The 27,079-nt window shown below is 49.2% G+C and overlaps 1 protein-coding gene across 6 annotated transcripts in view; it reads right to left on the reverse strand.

Moving 5' to 3' along the window:
- ZNF618 (zinc finger protein 618) overlaps positions 1-27,079 on the reverse strand; it is a 183,858-nt gene that overhangs the window by 80,421 nt on the left and 76,358 nt on the right. For all 6 annotated transcript variants that reach the window (XM_046023168.1, XM_046023169.1, XM_046023167.1 and 3 more), the window contains exon 2: positions 4,681-4,724. In XM_046023168.1, coding sequence (XP_045879124.1) covers positions 4,681-4,724 — 44 coding nt within the window. The remainder of the gene's footprint in view (positions 1-4,680; positions 4,725-27,079) is intronic.

The following is a 27,079-nucleotide window of genomic DNA, read 5'->3' on the forward strand; positions in this document are numbered from 1 at the left end:
AAGGTCCTGCTTGTCCTGAACCCTTGGCGACATCTCTTCAATCTTGCCCCTTGCAGAGTTTATTCACCTCCTGGCAGCTGGTATGATCCTTTTAAAACTAAATCTTACCATGCCCGCTCTCTGCTCAAAATCCCCAGGGGATCCCCCTATCTCATGCAGTGTAAAGGTCAAGGTCTTGAGGATAGCCTCCAAAGCTCTATCAGTCACGTCAGCCTCCTTACTGTAGCTCCAACACAATGTACACACTCCTGCCCCAGGGCCTTTGCACCTGTTGTTCTCTCTGCTCAGATGTGGTTCTCCCAAATGACTGCTTTGCTCAGTCCCTCACTTCCTTCAGACCCATGTTCAAATGTCACCTTCTGGTGATGCACTAACTCCTTCTGTCTCTCCCAATCCCCCACCCTCCCTTCCCCTCCACCCACCTCACAGCATTGTTTATCTTATGACATACCATCCATTTTATGTATTGATTACGTCTCCTCCACTCTTGCTAGAATATGAGCTCCTCCAGATTTCTGTTTTGTTTGCTGTATTTCCAGCGCCCAGGTCAGATTTGTAGAATAACCAGTGAGTTTTGGTCTTATCACTTCCCCCACCCCACCCTAATCTGTCTACTAGATCTGATTCCTAGTTAGGCAACTGGTCCACAGAGCAAACAAATGAGTCCCTTAACTTCTTCTGTCCCTGGTTTCCTCATCTCCAAAATGAGATGGTTACTCCAGATTATCTCCAGAGCCCTATCAACTCTGACAACCTTCAGTGGACGCCCCCCAAAAAAGGGGGCAGAATTCTTCATTACCACAAGCCTGTAGCTACATTTACTTGATTATAAAGACTGCACTTCCTTTAGAACGTTCCCCAGTTAAGGCCCACAGCCTCCAGGCCTCTTAGCATAAGTGGGGCTTGGCTGCTGTTGTGCTCCGTGATTTGTGACCTGCGCACCAAGTCAGCATTAACCTCGAGTGCTGGGATCACCGGTCCTGTAAAACGGACCCAGGCTGGGTTACAGAGAAGTAAACCAAACCACATTTGGTTGTTTCTTAGGATCAGAATCACCACCGCTCCTGGTCCCCCTCAATTTAACATGAATTCCTTAGCAGTCCATGCTGTTGGTTTTGGGGCTCAGCCAGAGGCCCTCTGGAGAAGTACCAAAATTAGGTGTTCTGGGCCAAAAGACAGGCACTGGGAAGAAAGCAGAGCCCGGCGCAACAGCTGAGGGGGCCGTGGCACAGCCAGGAGTGGACGCCCGTGTCAGAAGACCAGGGGTCCTTCAAGGTCATTCCCAGCCAGGGTTGGCATAGCCTCACACTGACCTCAGGGAGCCTCACCCTCGTGTTTCTCCATCTAAACTGGGGACTAAATACACCTAACATGCTAGAGTGCCTAAACCCCACCTGGCCAGGCCACGATCACATTCACAACCAGCCTCAGGTTAGGCCCGCGTTAATGTTCTCTTGACATGTGTGGGGTAATTCGCTTTTCGGACTGAGCGCTGGGTCACAATACAATAACACTGTTTTGGTTTCTCAAAGACGCTCTATTAGCTTTAATTATACAATCAATACAAACTCACTCGTGGTGCTCCTTCGAAGTCCCTGCCTTCTTGACAAGCCCCTGGCCTATGGCACAGCCCCGGGTCCCTAACAGACTCTTCTAACATCTTAACTGACCACTTCATCCTGAGAAGGGGGAGGGCGCGATGTCAAGCACACACATCCGAGAAATCAGACCTGCGTAGGCATCCCAGCTCCATCACACACTTCCCACTAGGGAGCCTGAGGCCCGTACATACAGGTCTCTGTGCCTCAGCTTCATCTATAAAGTGGGACTAATAAGAGTACCTCCTTCACGGGGCTGTTAGAAAGATTGCAGCATAAGTTAACAATAAACTAAATCACTTAGCTCTGACTTACTGACACGTAAGTGCTGACTGAATGGTAGTCATTATTATTAGAAATTTCTTCTTTACGTCTCAAGTCACACACAACCCTAAGATTCGGGCTGGCCTTTCCTGATACCTATTCTGGCATTGTGGCAGAACACAAGGGCTCCATCACTGAGTGTGTGCAAGCCTAGGCTAGTCAGGTGGGACAAAGAGATGGCACATGTGCCATCTTTCCCCTCCTCTGACCAGGACAGGCATCGCTAATCTATCCCCGCACTCTTCTCACTCTGACTGCAGCCCATGCCTGGTAAGACTCAGTTCAGAACTTCGGGCAGCTACTACCATTATGGGGGAACCTGCCTGCTGTCTTCCCACCTGCTGTCTTCCCACCTGCTGTGGGAGAAACTCTACAATAGAAAGTTAAGGGCAAGGTGCATGAAAAGTCATGAAAAACAGATGGAGGTTTGTCTCTGTCCACTTCTCTAGACACTCAAGTACCTGCTGAATGACTGACTAATCAGCTTTAAATCCACTGCAGCAGGGGCTCAGTGAACACGGAGGGCGCAGTGGGAGAGGCTGGCCAGACCCTCACTGAAGCACAGCACTGGTGAGTAGAGAAAGTACCCTGCTTGGGCAGGTTCGAGGCCTGACATATGACCCTGAGCAGGGCCATCCCTCCCCATGTGTCCAGTGAGAGGGTGGGACCAGACAAACCCCAAGGGTCCATCCAGTCTGGACATTCCAACCCAGGAAGCACTTGCACACACTCCCGGTCTAGAGACTCCCACTGCCCCCGAAGACCACAGCCTCATGCGCTGCTCTTCACACAAAACTCTACAACCAGGGGCCCAGGAGAGAGACACAGGCACTGGGCAACTGCTCACCCCATGTGTCCCTGCCAGCATTCACAGGCCCCAGCCTGGCAGCCCACCCCTCCTTCCCAGCCCTACATCACCCCCACTTCCTCCACCTCATTCAGGGTAGCCGTCCCATTAACTCTGAGCACTGCGAGAGGTTTCTGCCCATGGACGTGACACCCTAAGGGGAAAGGCAGCGAAAATGACACAAACGTGGAATGAAGAAAGAGCATGAAGAACCCAAGAGGGACACAGGCCACAGGCCCTTTGAGGAGAGGTGCAGGGAAGGTTTCTCGGAGGGCAGGATGGAGTCAAGAAGGAAGATCAGAGAAAGAACATTCCAGGCAAAGGGAACAGTAGTTGCAAAGGCTCTCCGGTGATAGTCAGTTGAGGGCAGGGGCTGGCAAACCCCGGATTGTGTATTTATGTCTTATCTGTGTGCTTTCACACACACGGGCAGTGCAGAGGTCATCACTGAGACCTATGGCCTTCAAAGCGCAAAATATTTAATATCTGGCCCTTCGCAGGTAAAGCTGCTTGACCCCTGGTTTAGAGTGTTACATACACAGAAGGTCACAGTGGCTAAGACAGACTAAGCAAGGGGTAGACTGATGCCTGAGGAGGTGGGGGGAGCCAGGCTGCACTGGGTGGGGTGGTTCTCGATGACCTCCAGCCAGGCTTGTCTGCCTCCATGCTGTGCGCCCCCAATCCACCCTGCAAAGGGTTCCCAGGTGATCTTTCCAAAACACACAAACAGGTTACTCTTTCTCAAAGAGCAATGGCTCCCTGTGGTTTCCCAAAGCACGTTCCAAGGAATACTCGCTCTGCAGATGAACTTCAGAAGAGGGTTCTTTGGTTAAGAAAGTTTGAGAAACACGGCATTCTCATCTCGGATGTCCTCAAGCACACACGTAAGCACACACGTCAGCCCACGAAAACTAAGAAGTCCCTCTGCAAAGAAATCTGTTGACTTTGTTTAACCTACTGTCCTTCAAACTCGTTTGGCCACGAACCTTTTTTCCACCCAAATCTCCCAACATTCTGAAGAACTAGTGTTCATGGGCTACAGGGCGAACTCCTCTGCCTGGCCTCCGTGCTCTGACCCCAACTCCAGTAGATAATCCCAGAGCCCGTTCCAGAGTTCCAGGTCGTGTGTGCGCGGGTGTGCGTGCACGGGTGTGCATGTGTGTGTGTCCTGGAGCGCCCTCTCTGGTCTGTCCTTTGCCTTCCTATTGCCTCTGATGCCCCCAGTAAAGGTCTTCTTGTTGCTTGGGCTCTGCCCTCCCTGAGGAACAGTGGCGGGATCAGCGCTCACATTTACCGAGTACCTGCCTGTGCCACCCACTGGCGGCGGACAGCCACCGTGCAGCCCTATCCAGAGTCTCTTCCTGCCTTCTTTGGTAATGACAGCCTAGCTTAATCCTTTAGGGGCTAACCCCCGCCCATCTCCTGCCAGCTCCCAGGGTAAGGACACAGCCCCGCTGAGGCTCAGCAGTGTATCCCCTCCCCTTGCTGTGGGGTGACTGGTTCGGGGAGACGAGCACAGGACCCAAGCTGGGCCAATGAGTTCCAGACCAGGATGGGTTGAGCGGCTGGAGAGTTCAAAACAGAGCAGCCGAGATGGGATTCGAGCCCAGTCCTTCTGCCTGCTCTTCTGCTTCTCCTCTAATTTACTGCCAACCTGAGTGCCCAAAGGCCTATCCGGGATCTAGTCGTCCTTGGTGCATCATGGGTGCTCAGCGAGGCTATCGGAGGCTGCAAAGTGCTGCCCGTAACCGCACATCCTCTGGGGAAGTATGTATACTTCTCATTCAAGGGAGCTGTCCTGGATCCCCCAACTCCTTCCAGGGGAAGGCAAGGACCAGAGAGAGGTGGCTGTTGGTTGGGAAATGCGGAGAGGGAGGGGTACAACAGGAGGCAAGGGAAAAGAGAGTGTACCTGCTTGCGGTGCTTTTCCTTCCGGCTGCACTGGCTCCGTCAGCCTGCAAAAGAAACCCAAAACACCGGTATCAGCCAAGGGAGCGGCGCCCAGATTCTACCCACTACCGCCCCACCACGCCCCCCCTCAACACCAGTCTTCAGACAGGGGAGAGCTGGCCCAAGCCCCTGTTCCATTCTTGCAGGCTGGGAAAATCTGCCCCTAGTGGTAAGAGGGAGTCAGGACACCCCCACCCCCTCACCCCATTCGCCCTCTGCGCCCCCGCCCCCGGAATTTGCTTGGCCCTTTAAATCTAGCAGAGCACCCATTGCCAACACAAACCCAGCAACCACAGGGCCCTGGGGACTCAGTGAAAAGTAAGTAACCAGCTAAATCTGAGATTGAATTGCACCATTTTTATTTTCATCTGGGATTTCCAATAAAACAGTAGCCGCAGATTTATTCCTACCAACCAGAGAGGGAAAATCCTATTATGTTAAAATATTCTGTCCCCCAACCTGAGACAAGAGAGTGCCGGTTCTTATTCTCTTTCACTTGGGGTTGGGGAGGGGAATGAGATGTGGCTGACCCAGCGAAAATTTCAGAAATCATACAGTTCTGGGTCAGATGGAGAGACTGAGGCCCTGGGCCAGGAGGGAGCTGCCTGAAGTCTCAGGAGGACAGAATGACAAACACCTGGGGTTCCTGACCTCCCTGCCCAGGCCAGTGCTACGGGGACCTCTGCTGCAGAGGGTGAAGTAGGTCATGGACATGGAAAGAACGCACGGGAAGAATGCACGGGTCGTAGCTGCTTTCCCTGGCTTTGTTAACGCATTTATAATAATAGTAATCACAGAATAACGCAGGTTCCAAACTCTGGCACACACGTGTTTCCAAATTCAGAATACTTCCAAGTTTAGAAAGGTAATGTAGTACATGTGCTCTGTATTTTGCAACAACCCCGGCAGGGTCTGGGCAGCCCCCCACCAGCCCCAGACTCAAGCACGGTGGTTATTTCCACAGTGAAACTCGTGCCATCAGGCCCTATGGAGGATAAACGAAGACGGAATTAATCTCTTCTCCCTTCAGGTCAAGTCCTGCCACCTCACCAGTCATAAAAAATCTTTTTGTTTTCGAGTTTTGTGAATTTCAGGATTGCAGACCTAAAATAACGACAGCAGCTACCTTTTGACGCAGGTTTTTCAGAAGTTACAAACTGGCAAAACCAGATGGCAAGCTTCAATTCAAACCGTCAATATGGAGAAATAAAAGAATTTCACCCACAGAAGGCCAGATTTCAGCGAGTGAAAGCAGCACTTAGTTCCACACGACCATAGTCAGCTAGAGCTCCCAGTCCCCACCGCTCCCTCTTGCCTTATACCCAGCCCTCCGGCCTGGCGCCCAGGGGTATCCAGTTTCCCTAACCTCCCCTGGGGTGCCAGTGTATGCACATTTAATGCTCCTTATTCAACCCTCCCAACGGGTCCCCCAACACACACAAGGAAGCAACTGAGAGTCAAAGAATTTTAAGTCACTCGTCCAACATTCCACAGCTACAAGCCCAGGTCTGGGTCACTCCAGGGCCCAGCTTCCTAAGCTCTGGAGTATTTTCTCTCCCATCAACATTCAGAACAGCCAATCGGGAAATGAGGTAAACCCACAGCCCCCACTGCCCACAGGAGGGAAATGCAAAGATGAAGGACAAATAAGGAGGCAGAAATGTGAGGCCTGGGAGGGAAAAATTAATGGGATGCTGGTGTATTATTTCAGTGGCAGAAACAAGAAAGCGGAAAATGGTTTGCATATCATTTCACTGGGAGCAAAAGAACAGGATCAATTACAGCCTCCTTCCGACATCTTGCATTCCTCAAAACTTCGATGGAAAGTGAATGGGACAAAGTTGTTTTAATCTTCATATCGTTAAGAGGCAGAAGTGGTTAAGGGGTGGAGATTCTGCCCCAGAGAGCTTAAAGAAAATTTTAAAATCCCAAATGATCTCTCATCTTTCCCACTCAACTCTGGGCACGTATTTCTAGCATTTTGCACATATTTTCACGGTGTTTGGTTTTTTTTTGGGGGGGGGGACTCCTCTTCCTTCCCAGTTTCACCCAGAGTGGACTGCATGCGGACAGGGAATACGGGGCTGGGGAGGAGAAAAGATGCTCCGTCTCTGGCATAGCTAGTCACCGCCACCTACGTTTCCTTTCTATTATGTTTGCGATGCTCTGCACTTCTTGCCACCAGTGGCGACACTGAGTTTTGTTTTCCACCGATTTTTATGAAACAAAGACAAAATGCTAAAAATGTTCAAACCATTGCCCAAACAAACCCTTGCACAGAAACTGAGGAGAAGCCATGGGAGAAATGGAGCTGCTGGTGGGAGGAGCCTCACCTGGGCAGGTGTGATATGCGGGGGGTGGGAGGTGGTTCCCGGCCTCTCCAGGGAACTGATGCAGGTGGGCCTGTGCTCGGACAGCAGGCTCAAGTGAGAGATGTCCACCACAGCATGTGTCCCCATCACAGCTCCCGTCGGTCAGGGCGCATGGGCCTGGCTGAGTCCAGGCCCACCATAAGGACTGGGGACGGCCTCTCGGGCCCTCCCCACCCCCATGGAAGCCCACAGTGCCAAGGGCAACAACCTTCAGTTGCAGGGATCAGCCTTCAGGTGAAAGGATCAGCGAGATGCCAGACCAACTCTGTCCATGTCCTCACAACTCCCTACCACTTGAATGAAGCTGACCCTCTGACGTGGCTGTTTTCCCAGCAATTTCCTATATGATTCAACCTAAACCACAAACTCACCTTACCCAGTGTAACCCGACCCGATTCCCAACTGGAACTCAAGTCAAACAACACACAGTGAAGCATCAGACAGACAGTCTTGCGTCTGGAGCCCCCAACAATCCTGCCGTTTCCTAGCTATGGGGTTCTTGGCAAGCCACCTGCACGCTCAAGGCCTCAGTCTTCCTGCGCGCAAAATGGCAATATGCCGATCCCTGGACCGCTCTCCTGGGACCAGCGAGGTAACGCGGGTAGAAGTAACTAGTGTGGACTATGCTGATTGCACCGCAGAGGGGCAAGAAGTGGGGCTGACCTTGCACTGCCCCAGGACTCTCCCCAGCCTTTCCCAGGGTCTGATCTGAATCCTGGGCTGCAGGTGCAGGTCGGCATCTCATGGGTGTCCACCAGACCCCACAGCTCTGAGGCTTCTTCCAAAGGGCTGGTAGAAACGAAGACAAATACAGTGATACAGCCTATGCTAAGCACAGGCCAGCTATGTGTAGCAACAGCTTAAGCAATGGAAATGTGGGAGTGGCTTCCACTGGACCATGGGCTCCTACGGACACAGCTCTGCCTGGTTCTGTCCGCGTCTCACCGGGGGCAGGCTCCTTCCTTTCCCGGGACCCGAGGTTCTTGCTGGTAAAAACTAGATGAGAAGCAGGAGAGTTAAATCAGATCCTCTCCTGCTGCCTGTGGAAGTGACCCAACCTTAACCAAACCCCACTATGGCAAGTGAAATGGGGCGTGGCACAGTGGACCCATGAGAAACCCTGCCCCTCAAGCCTACATCACAGGGGGAGGGTACAGGCATCCACTTCCCCAGCTCCCCGTAAGGGCATCGGCCCCCCTTTGCCAGCCCCATCCATTCCTCCTCCACCAGTTTCTCTGTAGGACCCGGGCAAAGCTATTTTTGGTTTCATTCAACCCTCCTCTTCCCTCCCAAATGAATGTTAAGTTGTTCTTTTCCATTCTCTTATTAAGGATTTTCTTGGAAAGAAAATATTATTCCAAACCCAGAAATTTTATTTCTGAATTTGTGCAAATGTAAGTTGTAGGACATTAGCTGCATTTCACATTTTGTGCAAATGGCAGAAACAGGCAATTCGTGTGCTACGGGATGGGGGCTGGCCAACGATTTCGATAAAATAAACCCTTTTTTAATTTAAATGCTAATGCACTGAATTAAAATTTAATAACTGAGGAAATTGAAAAGCCGAGCAGGAATATTGGAAATAAATCCAAGCAGAAACAGCTGAAATTAAAAATTCTAGAGAGTGGGAGGATAGCAGCTAAGCTGTCTTATATGATTACATTTTTTTTTTTTTTTTTCAGAATGAAGCAAAAAAAAAAAAAAAATCCTATCTCTCGCTGGCTCTAGGGCAGTAAATCCACAGTGCTGTGATTTATTGCTCAATTTTCCTGAGGGAAAAAGGCTTTCTTTCATGCTGAAATATTTCATAAATTTCAAGCCAGCATAAATTCTTAATTTAAAAGTTATGGAGGTCACATTTAGTGCACTGGTACGGTTCCAAAATCTTAAAGCAATAGCAGCGACCAAAAAAATTAAAAAAAAAAAATTAAGAAAAAAAAAGCAAAAAGGAGGGGTAGAATTGGTTCTTTTTTTTTTTCTTTTTTTCATTTTGGTTTTAATTCACGAGTTGAAATTTCATTATTAAAGATCCCTCCTAGATGGATGGAACCCAAGCACATGGGGAACTGGTATGTGTTTGGAAATCTGCTGCAAAAGATGAAGAGATAAAGATTTAATTCAATTATAAAAGGGCTTTTTTTTTTCTTTTTTTTTTAAAGCCACTTGAGGAATTTCTGGTAAAAATTTCCTCCCTTCGCTGCCTGGGAAGGGGTGAGGGTGGGGGAGGGTGGCCAATGTAATTGCTTCTCTTAGATCTCCAATCTTTTGTGCACACTGATATATTCATTTGTTATACAGCTGTTCAGCGGCGGAAAGAATGCTGGGGCGCCCATAATTCTAAGCAAATCAATCAAAAATTAATGATTTGTCATGCTTGCACAATGGAGGAAAACAGCTCCTTGGGTCCTGGCTGCCTGATCTCGAAGAATGAAATGCCTTTCTGCGATAAGAGAACCAAGCCAGAGGCTCAGCGAGGCTGAGGTGCCCCTGTGAATGTGGGTGCTCATGGTCCCCTGAGCACTCAGAGGATGGAGGAGGGCCACCATCTTGAAGAGAACATCTCCAAGATTGCGCCTTGGCCAGTAAAGCCCAGGACAGACCGACCCAAGCGCATTTCCATGGAGATATACTTAGGATCCTGCCTTCTCCCTCCCCCACTGCAATGCAAAAATTGCTTCCTCTTGGGACACATCAGTGACTCCCCCAGCTCCCCAGCCAGATTTGACATGTCTCTGTTCACTGTCCCACCACCACTCTTAACCCACCAACACCGGCACTTTTCACCAACTCTATGGGATGGGGACCACAGTTCCTGGAGCACCCATATGCCCGCAGACCATGTGCTCCTCCTGGACAAAGACCACACCCCACACATGGCTGTGACTCCAGCATCCAGCTTGGGGCCCGCCACGCGGCCAATCTTCAGCAAACAGGGTTGACTCCATTAATTATTATTTCTCGGGAAACACAGATAATGAAGTTCCTTATATGCATTATGAACTACACTGGCAACCAGGATGAAAGAGAACAACTGATCTTAGATAATCGATCACTCCTATATTCATTCAACAAACATTCCCTGAAAAACCTACTGTACTCAGCTTTGGATGGACAGCCTCAAATCCACTGGGGGACAGTTCCAAACCCCCAACATTTACTGCTTCTTGGCTTCTCTCCAACCTCGAAAGGAAAGAGTGAATGTGAACCCACAGGAGAAGTTCCCTGCATGCTCAAATGCCTTTCAGGTCTTTTATTCTTAAGTCACATGAATGCTATTTTCACAAGGATCAAATGCACATTACTCCAAACTATGCCTGTGCAAGTCATACATACGTATGTTTGAATATAAAAATACCATCCTATATTATCAACATGTACAACTGATCCTGTAGGAAGATGCTTAGCCTCAGCAGTGAGGGAGGCCAAGGGCACTCACCTGGAGGCCTGCAGGAGGCACTGAACCTGTGGGATGCACCTGCCAGAGCCGCGGACTCCGCCCAGAGGGTCACTCTGTCTCCTCCTCTTCACTGAGGACGGGAAAAGTATGCTGAAACAACTGGAGCCTCATCTGCAAACCCCCTTCCTTTCCAACAGTCAGTGGATCCCCAAAACTGAACCTGAACTTTCTATCCCACTGAGGCACAAGACTCAAATCAGGGAAAGTCATTCACGCATCCCAAAAGTATTTAATGAACTGCTTCTAGGCACGAGACACTGTTCTGGGCAGTTGGGCTATATTCCTGCCCTCAAAGCGATTACATTCAACTTGGGAAACAGAGCAGCATTAGGTAGAATAAGTGAATAAAATATATCTTATGCCAGAAAGTCATCAGTTCGGTGAGGGGAAGACAGAACAGGAAGGGGAATCAGACTGCAGGCGCAAGGGAGGAGCCACAGGCTGCAATTTTAATCCGGTGATCAGAGCAGGCGTCATTAAGCAAACAATGGAAGGTAAGGGAGTTGGTGTCTGGGGGAAAAGGGAATGGCCAGTGCAAAGACCCAAGGGCAGGAGTGTGTGCCTGGTGTGCTCCAGGAACAGGAAGCATTTCAGGAGTGAGGAGAAGGGAGGAGGTAAGGGAGGCCACTGAAGGCCTTTGGCTCGTACCCTTGAAAGTCAATGGAAGGTTTTGGCACACTGACATAATTTGACTTCCATTTTTTTTTTTTTAAAGACTTTTATTTATTTATTTGTCAGAGAGAGAGAGCAAGAACGAGCACAGGCAGACAGAGTGGCAGAGACAGAGAGAGAAGCAGGCTCCCTGCCGAGCACGGAGCCCGATGTGGGGCTTGATCCCAGGACGCTGGGATCATGACCTGAGCCGAAGGCAGCCGCTTAACCAACTGAGCCACCCAGGCGAATTTGACTTCCATTTTTAAAAAGATCCTGGGGCGCCTGGGTGGCTCAGTGGGTTAAAGCCTCTGCCTTTGGCTCAGGTCGTGATCCCCGAGTCCTGGGATCGAGCTCCATGGAGAGCCTGCTTCCCTTCCTCTCTCTCTGCCTGCCTCTCTGCCTACATGTGATCTCTGTCAGTCAAATAACTAAAATAAAAAATCTTAAAAATAAGTAAGTAAATAAATAAATAAAAGAGATCCTTTCTGGCTGCTCTGCAGAGAATGGACCAAGGGCAAGGGTGGATGTAGGCAGGAGGTGGTCAATTAGGAGGTCACAGTCATGGCCCAGGTCAAAGATGAAGGGGTTGGGATGAAGGGGGTGAGGAAGTGACTTCTGACTATGCTGGAAGGTAGGACCAACAGGACCCTCTGATAAACCGGATCTGGGCTGTGACAGCAAGAGTGAGGGAAGACTTGAGAAACCTTCGGCCTCCGCACCAAGGAAAAAGGACCTGTATCTTTCTGGCACATGAGAAGATAACAGTCACTGGAACAGCACCTTCCATGGATCGTCACACCACATCAAATCCTCCCAATAACACTGCGAAGGAGACGCTGAAGCTTATGCATCCCTCTTCGACCAAGAATCAGCCAACCACCCAGAGGGGCCCAGTGACTGGCGCAAGGTCACAAAGAAGGTCAGTGGTTTGGCCACAGCTCACACATCTTCTCACCCAAGTCAGTGGCCATTTCCTCTACACGCTTGGCCCTTGTTGCCTAGAAGACACAGTCAATCCTGGTCCTGAACAATGGAGGTGAACTTGGCCTACTGACCTATCCAGCCCCAAATCAAGCACAGACTGCCCCTACTTTTTGTTCACCGGGTGTTCTTGGAAAAGACCTATTAAGGGTGATTCTGCCAAGGCCCAACAATAGCTTTGCACATTACAAAGAGGATCCCATTCCCAGGAAACTAAATACATTATAAATTCCCTAATTAGACCTTGTTTCTCAGATCACCTTCAGTGATACATCTCTAGCATGTGGTGCTTCATTTTTAATTCTATATTTGCTTTCCACCCAAACGTGGTTACTCAAAGCCGCAGACAGCTCAGGGGTCCCAGCGGAGGGGGTGCTGCTGGAGAAGACACGGAATCAGACATGGATACTTCAACGGGTCTTCACACCTTGCACAGTAGACACAGGATTCTGAGAGGGGCCGTGGGGGGACCATGCATCTCAAAAATGGTTCCTCGTCATTCACCCAAACACTACCTGCTGAGTGCCTACCGTGTGCTGGACCGGAGCTGTTACTGGAAACATGACAGCAGCGAGAACAGTGGGGGAGACAGGCAGTGATTACTTAATTATTTCACGCTATCGACTTATAATTACCAACTGAGATCTGTGCTCTCCAGAGGAAGGTCTAGACTCCACAAGAATCTTTGACAACAGGATCCAAGGAAGCTGCAGGGTCAGGAAGAGCTTCCCCAAGGGAAGGATGCTAGAACAGGGCACATGGAGCTCCTGCTCCGCAGAGGGGAAGACATGGTCTAGTTGCAAATGAAGCTATGAGCTGGGTGTCAGGGAGCAAAGAGAAGGGTACCATGTGGCCCAGCAGCGAAGCCTGGGTCCCTGATGCCTATAGGGCCTCCACCTTCTCTAAAGGCCTTTTCCTCTGGAGGAAGGGACCAGCCCACTGACAGGCCCAGGTTCTGATCAGACCCCAGATCAGAGCCCAGAAGCCAAGGAGGCCCAGACATACCATCAACTAGCCAAGTTTCCAACTGCAAGGGAAAACGAAGGGAAATGACCAGTGTCTTTATTCCTCTTGGTTACAATGCCCCCCTGCTCTCCGCAAGTCCCTGCTGTCAGAGATCAAGTGTCAAGACATAAATCAGGCTTCCTAGGGATGGAACCAGCACCGTTCGGTCAGTTTCTCAGGTACTGCAGGTGCAGGCAGGACCTCCCCTCTTTGGGAGACAGACTGGAGCAGGACCCTAATGCTGACATCACCACCACCACCACCACGGTCATGACCATCTCTGTCATACCATCCACAGCTGGGGATTATGGAGCACCTACAAACCAGGCACAGGACTTGGGGCTTCGCCCCAAGGCTCCACGGGCTGTCCTGATGGCTCGTGCACCTCGTGAAGCCACTACTGGCTAGGCTGGAGGCAGGGAGGCCAGCATGGAGGCCACCGTCATGCTCCAGGGAAGAGATGCTCTAGAATGAAGGGCTGCTGGGAGCACCAAGATCACCTAAGGTAGCCTGTGAGGAGCACCCGGGACAGAGCCGGCATGTAGCAGTCACTCAATAAATGGCAAGTTTCAAAACAGACAAATAACAGCAGCTGCGGAAAAACCCATCTTAGGCTGTGAGCAGACGACCTAGTCTCCTCTGGGCACCTGCGAAACACAGAAGTGAGAAATGAAGCTACCTCCATACCCGGGACCTGACTCGGGGCCCTGAGCAAGAGGGTGGCGTCCTGACCTCAGGCAGGAGGGGCGGCGCCCTCCCCCAGGCTGCCGTGCAGGACTCGCCACCCAGACCCCAAGCCTCGCTCTTGTCCCCAGGTGCCTGATGCCGGCACGGCTGGAGCCCAGAGACCATACGTGCATCTCCAGGGTCCAGGAGAACTCCTGGGTGTTCCACGTACATAAATTCTATTCTCCCACCTGCACTGGATCACAACGGGTTCTAAAGATGCGTCCAAAATGGTAAGGCTCTTCCTGGGGTCAGGCCCCGCAACGTTATTGGTTTGGAGTGTTTTTAAAAAAAAAAAAAAATTTATATTAAAATAATTCTAACAGAGTAACAGAGCAACTCTGAGGCGTTCCCTTCCACCTCTCACCCAACTTCAGGTATGGAGAGACATGGTCAGAATTATGTCTGGGAAAGGCCTGCCGGAGGGGGCAACACAAAGCCGTGAAGGCCAGTTAAAGGCTGATGCCAGTGTCCCAGGAGGGTCAGCTGAGGCCGGACCATCAGTCAAAACCATTAGGCCCCAAGAATAAATCGTGAAGGCCACCAGCAGCGGCACAAGTCAGGTGGGGCGTAAGTCCTGCCACTTGCGAGGGGGACCTTGGCCTCTCAGTGCGCTGACCTCTCAGTACCTTGGTTCCTTCCTCTGTAAAATGGGAGTGATGCCGGGGCCACCTCACCGGCTGCCGTGCAGATGACATGGGCTCATCAGTCACATGCCTGGGCAGAGCCTTCAGGGACACGGTTCGCCTAGCTTGAAGGGCCCCCGACAGAGAGAATACCAGCAACCTCAGAGCAGCCAGCATCTACTGAGCACCTCCTGTATGCCAGCCCTGGACTCAGGCACTGAATCTCCTCGATCACCCTGGGTTGGAGGGACGGTCCCCAGTCCTGCAGTCCAGGTCCCAGAGGCTTGCAGAGCGCGGGACCAGCTGGAAAGAGGCTCGGCCAGACCTCCAAGCCCGACACTCTGATTCCAAGTCCACGTTCTCAAACCCTATGCCACGCCGTGGCCAAGGCCCAGCGGGGTGACCTTGGCAAGCGATTTTTCCATCTTTAAGAGTGGACACGCTCCTCTGCGAGCACGAATGCTGCTCTGTTTGTTTTCTTTCCAAAAAAGAAACGCGTCTCAGTTCTTTACAGTCACACACTTAATCTCTCAATTTACAAAAGGGCGAGTCATGTGACTGGATTCCACAAAAATTCTCTCTCCAGGTTTATGATTTTACAGAAAACTCCAGGGAAAACCGCCTGGAGCGAGTTAAAACCAGATCAGCCATAAACCATGTCCTGGTACAGCCTCACCAAGCCAAGACTCAGATTACTCATTAAATATGTGATAAATATTCGCTTCAGATCAGCAGGAAGTTGGGGGCGGGGTGGGGGGAGAGAAAACTTTTTTGCTTCACAAGAGGGAAAAAACCTATTATAAATAGAGAAAGTTACGAGCTCTAAATTAGTGAAACTAGAATTGGGGGATGGGGTTTGAAAGTCACCTCCCCTTAGGTATTTTTAAGTAAGGCAGTAAAGAAAAAGGCTACTCCTCAAGTCTCTTTGAGGAGATCACAGTAAAGGGCCTGGGCCTCCTGTGACAAGGCCATGGTGACGCCACCATGCCCAGACGGGGAACAGTAGCTACATCCCCATTTCCGGAGACCCTTTCCTCTGACTGGGGCCACAGACAAATTCTGCCCGCCCCCCCCCCCCCCGTCCCCCTCCGTCTGCCCACCTGCCCAGCGAGGCTGCTGGACCCAGGGCCTCTCAGAAACCTTCCAGCTCTGCCATCTGGAGTCAGGCAGCCTGGGTTCAAATTCTGCCCCAAAGCAGCTCTGAAACTGGGCTCAAGAAACATCACCCTCCAGCCTCAGATTCCCCCGATATAAAAGAGAGGGAAAATTCCCATGAAATACTACTGCTGGGCGGATAAAAAGGTAGAAAGCCCATCCCATGCTCAGCTAGTGCTGAACAATGCTACGTGAGGCACAGATCTAGAGGAGGTCAGTGTGGTGACCCTGATGGTGGGGAGTAAAATTAATACATTTAAAAAACAAAGACACCCAAACATATTCTGATCCCTCCAGAGGGGTATACTCTGGACAGTATCTCCCCCCAGAGAATTTGGAGCTGGATGGCCAGGGTTCAAGCCTGGACTCCACCACTTCTGAGCCATGTACCACTGAGGAAGTCACTTACCCCTAAGACTCAGTATCTTCATCTGTCAAATGGGGATAATGACAGTACGCAGTGTACAAGGTTGCGTAGGGCTGAATCAGTTAACATTTATAAAGCTCTCAGAACAATGCCTGGTACATAGTAAAAGCTCTATAAATAGTTGTAATTAAAATGAATTATCATTTACTGAACTTTAGCTATATAATTATCTTTCATTCAAATTCAGGCAAGTCCTGTTTTCCTGAGCCTCAGTTTCCCTACCTATCAATTGGATGATTTTGACCTGATGGGCTCTGAGGACCCTCCTAAGTTCTGAAGTTTGCTGATTCCTGTGTTTCTTCTGTCTTTGATCATGCGGTCTCACCACCCAGACTGTGGTCTACTGAGCCGCTGGGTCCCAGGCCCTGCCCCACAAAGACTTCCCTGACCACAAAGACAACCTCCTGGAGCCCCAAGAGCGTGCCTGACCACAGCTAGAAGCACACCACGCTCTGTCTCTTTGTTCCCAATCAAACTGCAACATTTCCAGGAGGGCAGTGATCTTCTTTGGGCTTCTCTCTGGCTCCATAGCTCCCAGACCTCTGCTGCATACAGAAGGGGCTTCATAAAGGTCAGTCAATTGGTTTAAACCTAAAGGAACTTGCTGCCAATACTCAGAGAACCATGGTGATGAATGGGGCCTAGGAACTCATCTAGCCCAAGAATGGCAAACAAGTTGTATTTTCAGTGCCAAGTATGATCAGTCACTTGTGGGCCCCCAGGGGCAATGTGTTGAGAAGGATTCTGGGGCCACATCAGAGCTCAGCCAGAGAGTGCTGTGATTGATTACTGATGTCTGCAGTGAGCACAGTAAAGCTGGGGATGGCATGCGCTTGCTCCCCATGAACTACTCCAATATCCTCCCTTTATAGAGAACCCCAGGTCTCCTGGCCCCCAAAGCACCCTCTATCCAGTCACCACATTCTGAAAGAGGAACTGTGGCCTTTCAAAATTCAGTGTAAAGGGATACCAAAGAAGAGAGAAGATCAGAGACAAAAGAAATCCACAAGAAACAAAAAAACCTGCATAAAACACTGGACTCACTTTGGTTGTGAAACAAGACTAATTACAGAAGGGTGATGTAGATGCCCTAAGAAAGACTTTACTCTTTTTAAAGAAAGAAGTCTGGAACTCTTGCTCAAAGTAGAAATCTTACAAATTCCTATTGCAAAATAACTCCAGGTCAGCCAACCACAATTTCTATAAATATACCACCAGATCAACAGCCCAGGCAAATAGGGGGAGGGGGAGAATGACTGCATGAATTTTTTAAAAGTCAAATAGTCCCTCTTGTATTTGGACAGGAAGGAGTTCACCCGTTTTCCTGTAAATGAGAGGCCCAGGAAGAAAAGAAAGGTTTTAATTCCTCACATCCCAAAGGGTGCCTACTGAGAAATCTACACAGCCAAATTATTCTGAAATTACTCTACAATTCTGTTTTCTCTGTGGGGGGGTGGGGGGATCTGGTACCCTGAATTCATCAGGGCAGCCATGATCTTACAACGGCTCCCCATGGGACTATTCAGCGGTGGGTGGCGGCGGCAGCCAAATGCTCTAATGGGCCTGATTGGGGGAGGGGGGCAGTTAATTCCCTACAGGGTCTGGAACAGGAAAAGACAAGCCAATCTAGGTACTTAAAACGGAGGCAATTTAATTCAGGGATCTGAGGACACAGGTGATGAATGGGCTGAGATCAAATGGGGGACAGGAAGGCAACCAAGGAGCCTGGAGAGAAAGAAAGGAAGAGATGGTATTACCAGAAGCTGGGGCTGTTCAGCAGGGGCTAATGGGAGTGGATCCAGAGGCTGCTCACACAGAAAACACTGCGAGAGGCAAGAATGAGTGGGGACAAACACCCTGGGCTCATCCCTTCTTCCCACCTTCCAATCTCCCGGCTGGGCATCCTTCTGGCTCAACTACTAGAAGGCCAGAGGGCAGGGGCACCCAGGAAATGCCAGGTCCTTGTCAATCAGAGCACAGCAGGGGAGCGACAGGGACAGAGCTCAGATCAGGACGCTCCAGGAGGACAGAACCACGTGGTGGCAGTGTCCTGCGCAGCTCACTGGGGGTCCCCCCTACCCTGCCCGAGTCTAGCTTCCCTGTAGGAGCTGTAACTTTCCGAACTGTGTCCTCTTCCACACCAGCCAGCAATCATGGCTCAGACCTGATGGGACCCTGGAAGTCTGAGAAATGGACGTCTGGCCACCAGGTCCCAGTCTCCCAACATGTGGGATGTCTGGATGGCCTTCCTGCATACTTTGGCATCCGGCCTTTGCTCAGCATCTATAATGGACAGCAAATTCGTAATGTGAAGGCTATTTGTTCCCAATCCATCGGTCAGAAGACCCAAGCACCCAGGAGACACTCCAGAAGCATCTCCTGACCAGATGTGGAAGACTACGTTCACAGGGGTCAGGAGTAGAGGCTCTGCGGAACGGAAGTCTGATGCCAGCTAGCGGGCTGAGATGGAAATGCTTCAAGGGATCCAGAACTTTCCCCTGCTTCAGGACCACTACTCCAGACTTCAGATCTACACTGAACCTTGGTGGCAATCTTTTCTGAACCATATCATGAAAGACAAGAGTGTTCCTGTCCCACGAGCCACGGACTCAACCCTATGAACCTCTTCGTCCTGGCTGTGGCTAAAGGCTTGGTTCAAACGACACTGTTCAAAGAAAGGGCCCTTCCCCTTCACTGGTGGCTCCATTCCCACCTCCCCCCAGCCACAGGACCAATCTCCCTCCCCTGTTTTCTTAAAGCACTTATTGCTGGGGCCATTCAAATCATATTGATCAACCGGCTGGTACACTCAATCGTCTTTTTATGACCTGTCTTCCAAGCCGGAGCATACATCTTCTTTGGGTAGAGGCCGTGCCTCTGGATTCCCTAGCGTCCAATGCGTGGCCCAGCACATCTACATGCCATCTACATGGCATCCTTCACCGGGAAAATGGCTCCGGTGCCCAGAAGCCCACGTCTGGGGTAAGACAGAAATAACATGGTCTCTATCAGCGCCCCACGTCTGTTTAGCGATCGGCAGGATTTTTACACCCATTACTTCATTTAATTCTTTACAAAAGCAGGAGTCATGATTTCCATTTCAGAGAAGAGGGGGCAGACATGAAGGGACTTTGCGCAAAGTCAGTAGCTGCTGAGATTCAAACCCATGACTTCTTCCAAGACAAACAGCAAGTTTCTTCCCCCTCCTAGCTCTCGTCTCCCCTTCCAAGATTCCAGATCTTGCTTCTCTTTCCTGAAATGAACTGATTTAATGAAATCATTAAGTGATAAAAAGAGTTAATAAATGTGAAGACACTTAGAACAGTGCCTGGCACGGACTCAGAGCTGGAAGTAATGGCTGCCACTGCCTTCACTGTCATGGTCACCTCTCCATCCCCATAAAACTCAATTCGAAACGTCAACCCACCAGAACACCAGCAGTTAGCAAACCCCACAGCCGAAGCAGCGGAACATGGAAAAAGCCCATATTTAACCCAAATGGAGAAATCAGAGAATGTCAAATGACTTAGCAGTTAAGAGAAGATATTTAAAGATAGCGTAGGATTCTCAAACATCTACCCAAAGCACAGAACTCCCCTGTACCAGACAACCACCAAAACTTTATTCAAAATTAGGCCAGACTCTCCCTTCCTGACTGACATCAGGGAGAACACCTTCAGTGCACCTACAGTACTTTCTCACTGGTGCACGATCTTCCGAGCCAGAAGTCTTGACGTACAAAGAGGAAATGAAGGCCCAGGAGGGAAGTAACATGGTCAAGGCCACACGTGTCTGAAAACAATCCACAAGTCCCTTTCATGAGTATCAGACTTACTGTTCCCTCGCTGGGTCCAGGGTGGGGCTCTGCAAATCATGGGACCAAATATGTATTTTTGCTGAGCCACAGAAAGATCAACATTCCAGCTTCCAGCTCATGACCGGGCCCAAAGTCTTTGGGCCAATAAAACAAGCCAGCAGCTACCAGCCTGAACTAAGAAGATGAGAAAGCAGCACTGGGTCATGTCAGCTCTCCCAAATGGGGTTTTTCTACAAGAATCTCCAATGCAGCTGTGTGTCCTCAAGTGCCGCATCCGCTGCTCCCTTCGTCTAGCTGTGACTTGCCACTGTCACAACTGTGTTGCCAACTCTCATCTCCTTTGACCTAGTAATCCACTTCGGGAACAAATTCTCGTATTTTACAAAAGAAGGAAAGGGATTCTTGCACAAAGATGCCCACTGCATTATTTATAAGAGAAACTGGGAAACAATCTCCATGCACAATGTAAAAAAGTCTCTACTCACGAGGCAATCAGAATGGGTGTCCGCGAACAGTGGCAAGCTCCGTGTAAAATACTTGGGCGTTAAAGTGAAATGACAAGAACAGAATCAAAACTCCCTGTGTAACTTTGTATAAGTCGACTCCCAAAAAGCACTTGCTCTGAATGGCTCGGAAATTCTTCCCCCTTCCTGCTTAGCTTTCCAGCATCACTGCTTTCGAGGGAAAACTCATCATACTTTAAGGCGTGCTGCCCATCTGTAAAGGAAGGTACTGGAAAAAGGTGACTTCCTGGGATGCCCTCCTTCTCCGGAATGAAGACGTGTGACTCTGCAAAGACACCCTTTTACAGTCTGTCGTCGAGGATGAGGGCCCATGAGTAGACAGACATGGTGGCTGAACCCAGGTGTATACCCAAGCTCCACCTGGGGGCTGCCCGAGATGACTGACAGAGTTCACTCAAGCACTAAGACTTTTCTCTAACAAACTCTGTGGGAAGGTCTTCTTAAGCCTCCCGCCTTTTTCAGAGAGTAGACCCTGAGAGTGAGGTTTTTTAGATCGTATACAGCTGCACCCACAACTCTATTAGGACTGCTACTGTGTGTAAAGAGACAGTATTACGGGTCAGCAACTCCAGAAGTCTCGTTAAATACGTCTCAACTCCTCCAACATCCTCAATTAATGAGGAATTACTCATCTACTTTACAACGGGGGAAACAGAAAGTCCTGAGAAGTGCAGGGACTTGCTAGGGTAGGGGAGTGGATCCACCAAGCAAGAATGTTCAGGATGAGCAGTCCAACCACACAGCACTGTCTGAAATGCGAATGTAGGTCAGGTATCTTTAGTAAACCATCTTGTTTTATCCTCACCATGTAACTGTGCAGTGTAGAACGCTGCCGCCATTTTTCTGGGTCTTCCCAGAGCTCCTCATACTGTTGTGATTTTACAGATGAAGAGACAGGCTCAGAGGGGTGAAGCCACTTGACCAAAAAAATCACCCAGCTGGAAAGCCACTGGGCCAGTACTTGAAATCAAGCTTTTCTGGCCCCAGAGCCCACACACTCACCCATCCTGCCACACCTAACTCCACGAAAAGGAAAGAAAATGAGAGAGCTATATGGAGTCGGACTACATATTACAATATAAGAAAACATGTCCAGAGCCACAGAGGTTGCCCAGAAGTGGTGGGCTCCCACGGGGAGTGTGCCATCCGAGGGTGGACAGCCACTGCTGGAAAAAAAAAAAAAAACAGTGGTTATGAGGAAAAGAATGGATGAGCTCCTGGGGAGGGCCAGATAAAAGAGGCAGTGCTCTCTGCCAGGAGATTCCAGTTCCAGATCCTTCTGGAAGATCCAGCCCTCCCTAACACTCCTTCAGACCAGCCCTAATGACCTCGCTTTCTTTGTCCTCCATATTTAAGGGCCACCATCTTAGTGAAACGTTGCGGACCAAATATTTCATTTCCTTTATTCCCCTCTTCCTGGCTTCACAAGTGTAGTAAAAAGTTAATGAATCTATAAATTGCTCACTGGCTTAAAATGAAAAAAAAAAAAAAAAAAACAGTTAATGGAAATTTTAATGAAAACGCCCCATCCGCATAACTGATGGCAAACCCAGGCCCAGACTGCCTGGCACTGCATGGCCCAAACCAAGAGCCATGGGGGCTTGAAAACATTTCCTGGAAGAAAGTATATCAGAATTGGAAAGGAAGAAGTAAAAGAGTCTCTATTTGCAGATGACATGATTTTATATAGAGAAAATCCTGAAGACTCAACCAAAATACTATTAGCTCTAATCAATGAATTCAGTAAAGTTGCAGGATATAAAATTAACACACAAAAACCATTATCATTTCTGTACACTCACAACAAATTTTCTGAAAAAGAAAGAAATTGATCCCATTTCTAATAGCATCAAAACCAATAAAAACACTTAGGAATAAATTTAACTAAGGCAGTGAAAGATCTCTACTCTGAAAATGACAAGACATTGATGAAAGAAATCTAAGAAGACACAAATAAATGGAAAAACATCCTGTGTTCATGGACTGGAAGAATTAATGTTAAAATGTCAATTTTACTACCAAAAGCATTCTATGGATTCGATGCAACTCCTATCAAGATTCCAAAGGACAAGGGCGCCTGGGTAGCTCAATCATTAGTCTGCCTTTGGCTCAGGTCATGATCCCAGGGTCCTGGGATCGAGCCCCATATTGGGCTCTCTCCTCAGCGGGAAGCCTGCTTCTTCCTCTTCTGCTCCCCCATTTGTGTTTCCTCCCTCACTCTCTCTGTCAAATAAATAAAATCTTTAAAAATTAAAAAAAAAAGAAAGAAAGAAAGAAAAAAAAAGGCTCCAAATGACATTTTTTATAAAAGTATAAAAAACACTCTCAAATTCTACATGGAACCAAACAGCCAAAGAAATTCTGAGAAAAAAAGAACAAAAGCAGAAGGCATCAACTTCCTGATTTCAAGTTATACTGTAAAGCTACAGTCATCAAAACAGTGTATTAATGGCATAAAAACAGACAAACCCATGGAACAGAACTGAGAGCCCAGAAATAAACCCAAGGATGCATGATCAACTAATATTTGACAAGGGAGCCAAGAATACCGAAGACTGGAGAAAAGACAGTGTTTTCAATAAATGGGCCCAGGATAAATGGATATTCACACATTATATAATGAAACTACTAGACCTTTATCTTTTACCATCCACAAAAATTAACTCAAAAATGGATTAGATTTAATTCTTTTTTAAATGGATTAGATTTAAAAGCAAGACTTAAAACCATGAAACTTCTAGAAGAAAACATACACAGGATAAGAATAAAGTTCTTTAAAATGGTCTTTGTAATAATTTTTTTGGTAGGGATATATAAAACACAAGCAACAAAATAAAAAATAAACACGTGGGACGATAGCAAACAAGAAAGTTTCAAAAAGGCAAAAGAAATCACGAACAAGGTGAAAAGACAACCTACAGAATAGGGAAAAATATCACAGAATGTGCATCTGACAAGGGGTTAATATCCAAGACATGTAAAGAACTCCTACAACTCAATAGCAAAACATAAGTAAAAAAATAATAAAAATGGCCCAATTTAAAAATGGGCAAAAGACCTGAAGAGACATTTCTCCAAAGAAGTACAAAAGGCCAAGAGGTCCATGAAAAGACGCTCAACATCACTAGTCATCAGGGAAAGGCACATTAAAACCACAATGAGCTATCTATCACCCCACACCGGTTAGAACAGCCACGATGGGGGCGCCTGGGTGGCTCAGTGGATTAAGCCGCTGCCTTCGGCTCAGGTCATGATCTCAGGGTCCTGGGGATCAAGCCCCGCATCGCATCGGGCTCTCTGCTCCGCAGGGAGCCTGCTTCCTCCTCTCTCTCTGCCTGCCTCTCTGCCTACTTGTGATCTCTCTCTGTCAAATAAATAAATAAAATCTTTAAAAAAAAAAAAAAGAAAAAAAGAACAGCCACTATGGAAAAAGATGTGGAAGAACAAATGCTGGCAGAGATGGAGAAAAAGGAGCCATTGTGCACTGCTGGTGCGAATGTAAATGGGTACAACCTTTACAGAAAACAGTATGGTAACTCACCGCAAAATTAAAAATAGAACCACCGTATCATCCAGCAATTCCACTTAAGGCAATATAGCCAAAGGAAATGAAAACACTAACTCGAAAAGATATCTGCACCCCATGTTCACTGCAGCACTATTTACAACAGCCAAGACACAGAGACAACCTAAGCCCATCGACAGATGAATGGATAAAGAAGTTGTGGTATATGTACGCAATGGAATCACTGGCCATAAAAAATGAGGAAATCTTACCATTTATGACAACACAGACGGACCCAGAAGGTATTATGCTAAGCAGAATAATTTAGAGAAAGACAAATACTGCATGATTTCATTTATAAGATTTCATTTATAAGTGGAATGTGAAAGAAAGGAAGGAAGGAAGGATGGATGGATGGATGGATGGAAGGAGGGAGGGAGGGAGGGAAGGAAGGAAAGAAGGAACCAAACTCATAGGAAAAGAGAGCCGACTCTTGGATACCAGAAAGGGGGGGGGGGGAGGGGGAGAAGGAACTGGAGGAAGATGGCCAAAAGGTCCAAACTTGCAATTATAAGATAAATCCTAGGGATACAATACACAGCATGAGGAGGACAGCTAACACCGCTGCATGGTACAGGAAAGTCAAGAGAATAAATCCTCAGAGTTCCCCGTCAGAAAAGAAAAAATTATTTTCCTTTTTTTCTTTTTCTCCTTACAGTGTCTGAACCCAGCTGAACCAATGGTGGTCATGATCCCACAATCTGCGTAAACCAAACTCACACTGTAGGTCATAAACTACACAGTGATGTGTGTCAACCGTCTCGCAGTAAAACTGGGGGGAAAATGGAAAAAAAAAAAAAAGAAGGTGGGGGTTCCCAAGCTCATGGGCGTCTGAAAGATGAGAAAGTCTCCAGGCTTCAAAGTGGCATCGTGAGCTACACCTACCCTAAAGGAAACGTCAGCAAGTCCCATCAGCGAACTGGGAAACCCCGTTTGAGAAAAAGAAAGTGGCATGGGCCCACACATGTTCTGAGGCATGAAGCCAAAACCTCAGGGCTCCGCTCCCAAGATGGAAGAAAGTCGTGATAACTGAAAAGCCACCACAAGCCGCTGGGATTCTCAAGAGGAGTTCATCGACATAGGGCTACCCGAGTTCCCTTCCTCTGAAATGCCACAGTTGACAGGAGAGGGTATTGTATATCTGGGCAAAAGGGCCCCGGGCCATCCAGGCTCATGCGCCCTCTTCAAAGTACTGCTTTGGTGTGTGTTCTATGTCAGGCACTGAGCTAGAACATTTACCCATTTTGTTTCTGATATGCCCCCTGCAACATGGACTATAATAAATAGGACCATCCTCACTTTAAGCTGGTAAGGAAAAGGAGGCTCAGAGACGTCAAGTGACCACCTCAAAGTCACACAGCAAGTCCATCCCCATCCTCACAGGTAGATGCTCAGAAGTCAGCACTCGTGAAAATGCACCCAGGCTTCCTTCAAAAGCCTCCAGAAACAGACCCCCAGCCTCCATCCAAAGCCCTCCCATCCAACAACAGCCACCTGGAGCCTATTTGGTCTAAGACACAAACCTGACCCTCTCCTTCCCCTCTTTAGACCCGTCAGACTCCCCTCTTCCTGCCAAGGTTAAAGTCATGCTCCTTCCCAGCCCCCATTACCTAATGCTCCGGCCGCCACAGGGCTTCTGCCTGGCTCCTTTGCTCACTGCCGCTCCCGCTCTTCCCCCTCCACACCCAGTCCCCTTCTAGAATCACTTCCACTGGGAAACTTCTTTACACCCCCAGCTGCCCCCCTCCACCTACCTCCCATTTCCACCCAGCTCCTCAAGGCAGGGCTGGAGCCCCTGTGATGTACCCTCTGCCCAGTGGCCTCGCTGCTCCACCACCCGCGGGCCTGCCTCCTTCCCCAGGCCGTGGGCGGCCCCGACGCAGGCTCGGAAGCCTAGTCACCCAGCACAGGGCCTGACCCAGAGGAGAGACCCAGGAAACCCTGAGAAGAGGCAGGGTTGCAGGACACGTCTCCCTGTGGCATCCTTGTCACACAACACCCTCACACCCCGGGACCAGGTCCAACTCTGCCCAGCCTTCCCCAGCCTGCCTGAGGGACGATGGCCTGGATCAGCGGCCGTAACACTTTCCTCTACCACTTTCGATCTCCTGGCCCATCGTTCCTCCCTCAGCGGCTCCACCAAGATGAAAGTGGTTGAGACCAGAGTCACCACAAGGGCCAGGAGCAGCAGAGAAGGCCAGCGAGCCACAGCACAGGAACAGGAGTGCCACAGCTCAGGAGAGCGGGGACAGGCCCATGTTTGTCCTAGGGGTGGTCCGGCCAAGGGCAAAGCGAGGCAGACACAGACGCCAGCCCGCCAGCACCCAGGGCCCTCGAAGAACTGCACGGGGACCAGAAATACCTGGAAACTGTAACAGCTGCTTTTAGTTTCCAGAGATTTTTGAAGCCTCTTTCTCTTTGTTTTTCCCCTAAACCAGTTACAATTAGCATTGAGGGATATAATTACGTTGTTAGTCTAATTGCCTGTTTGAAGCAGGATCTACGGGGGTTTAATAGAAGATCTGAGGGGGAGGGCAGATAAAATAAAAAGTCGGGATAATCACAGAAGAGCTGTGTCACGTGACTCTCTTCCCAGGTAGAGACAAGGCCTGAACTGCGTCAGAGGCCAGGGAATTGCCTCCTGCGCCAAGTGCCTCGCCCGACGGGGCGGGGAACCGAGCTACCAGGCGGCGCGACTTCGCTGGAAATTGATTTTGGAGACGCTGACCTAATTAATCAGGAAATGATCTTAGAAAGGCCCTCGGATGTGGAGCCTTTGCACTATTACTGTCAGTGACACACTTATACATGGGCGGGCAGTATCTTCCCAGGTGGAGCAGGCGTGGTGGCAGCTGCAGAACCAGAGTCCTGCCTCTCACCAGGGGAGAGTGGCTCTGTACAGGCGGAGACACAACTCAGAGGGAGGGTCCTGGGCACACAAGTCAGAAGGAGGCAGCTCTGAGCTCAGGAGGAAGAGGAGCATTCTCCTCCACGGGATGAGGACGGCGGAAAGGTAGTGAGCACCTTGATGACAGAGGTATTCAAGTGGGA

The sequence above is a fragment of the Meles meles genome, chromosome 11 (genome assembly GCF_922984935.1).
Source record: "Meles meles chromosome 11, mMelMel3.1 paternal haplotype, whole genome shotgun sequence".
NCBI lineage: Eukaryota > Metazoa > Chordata > Mammalia > Carnivora > Mustelidae > Meles > Meles meles.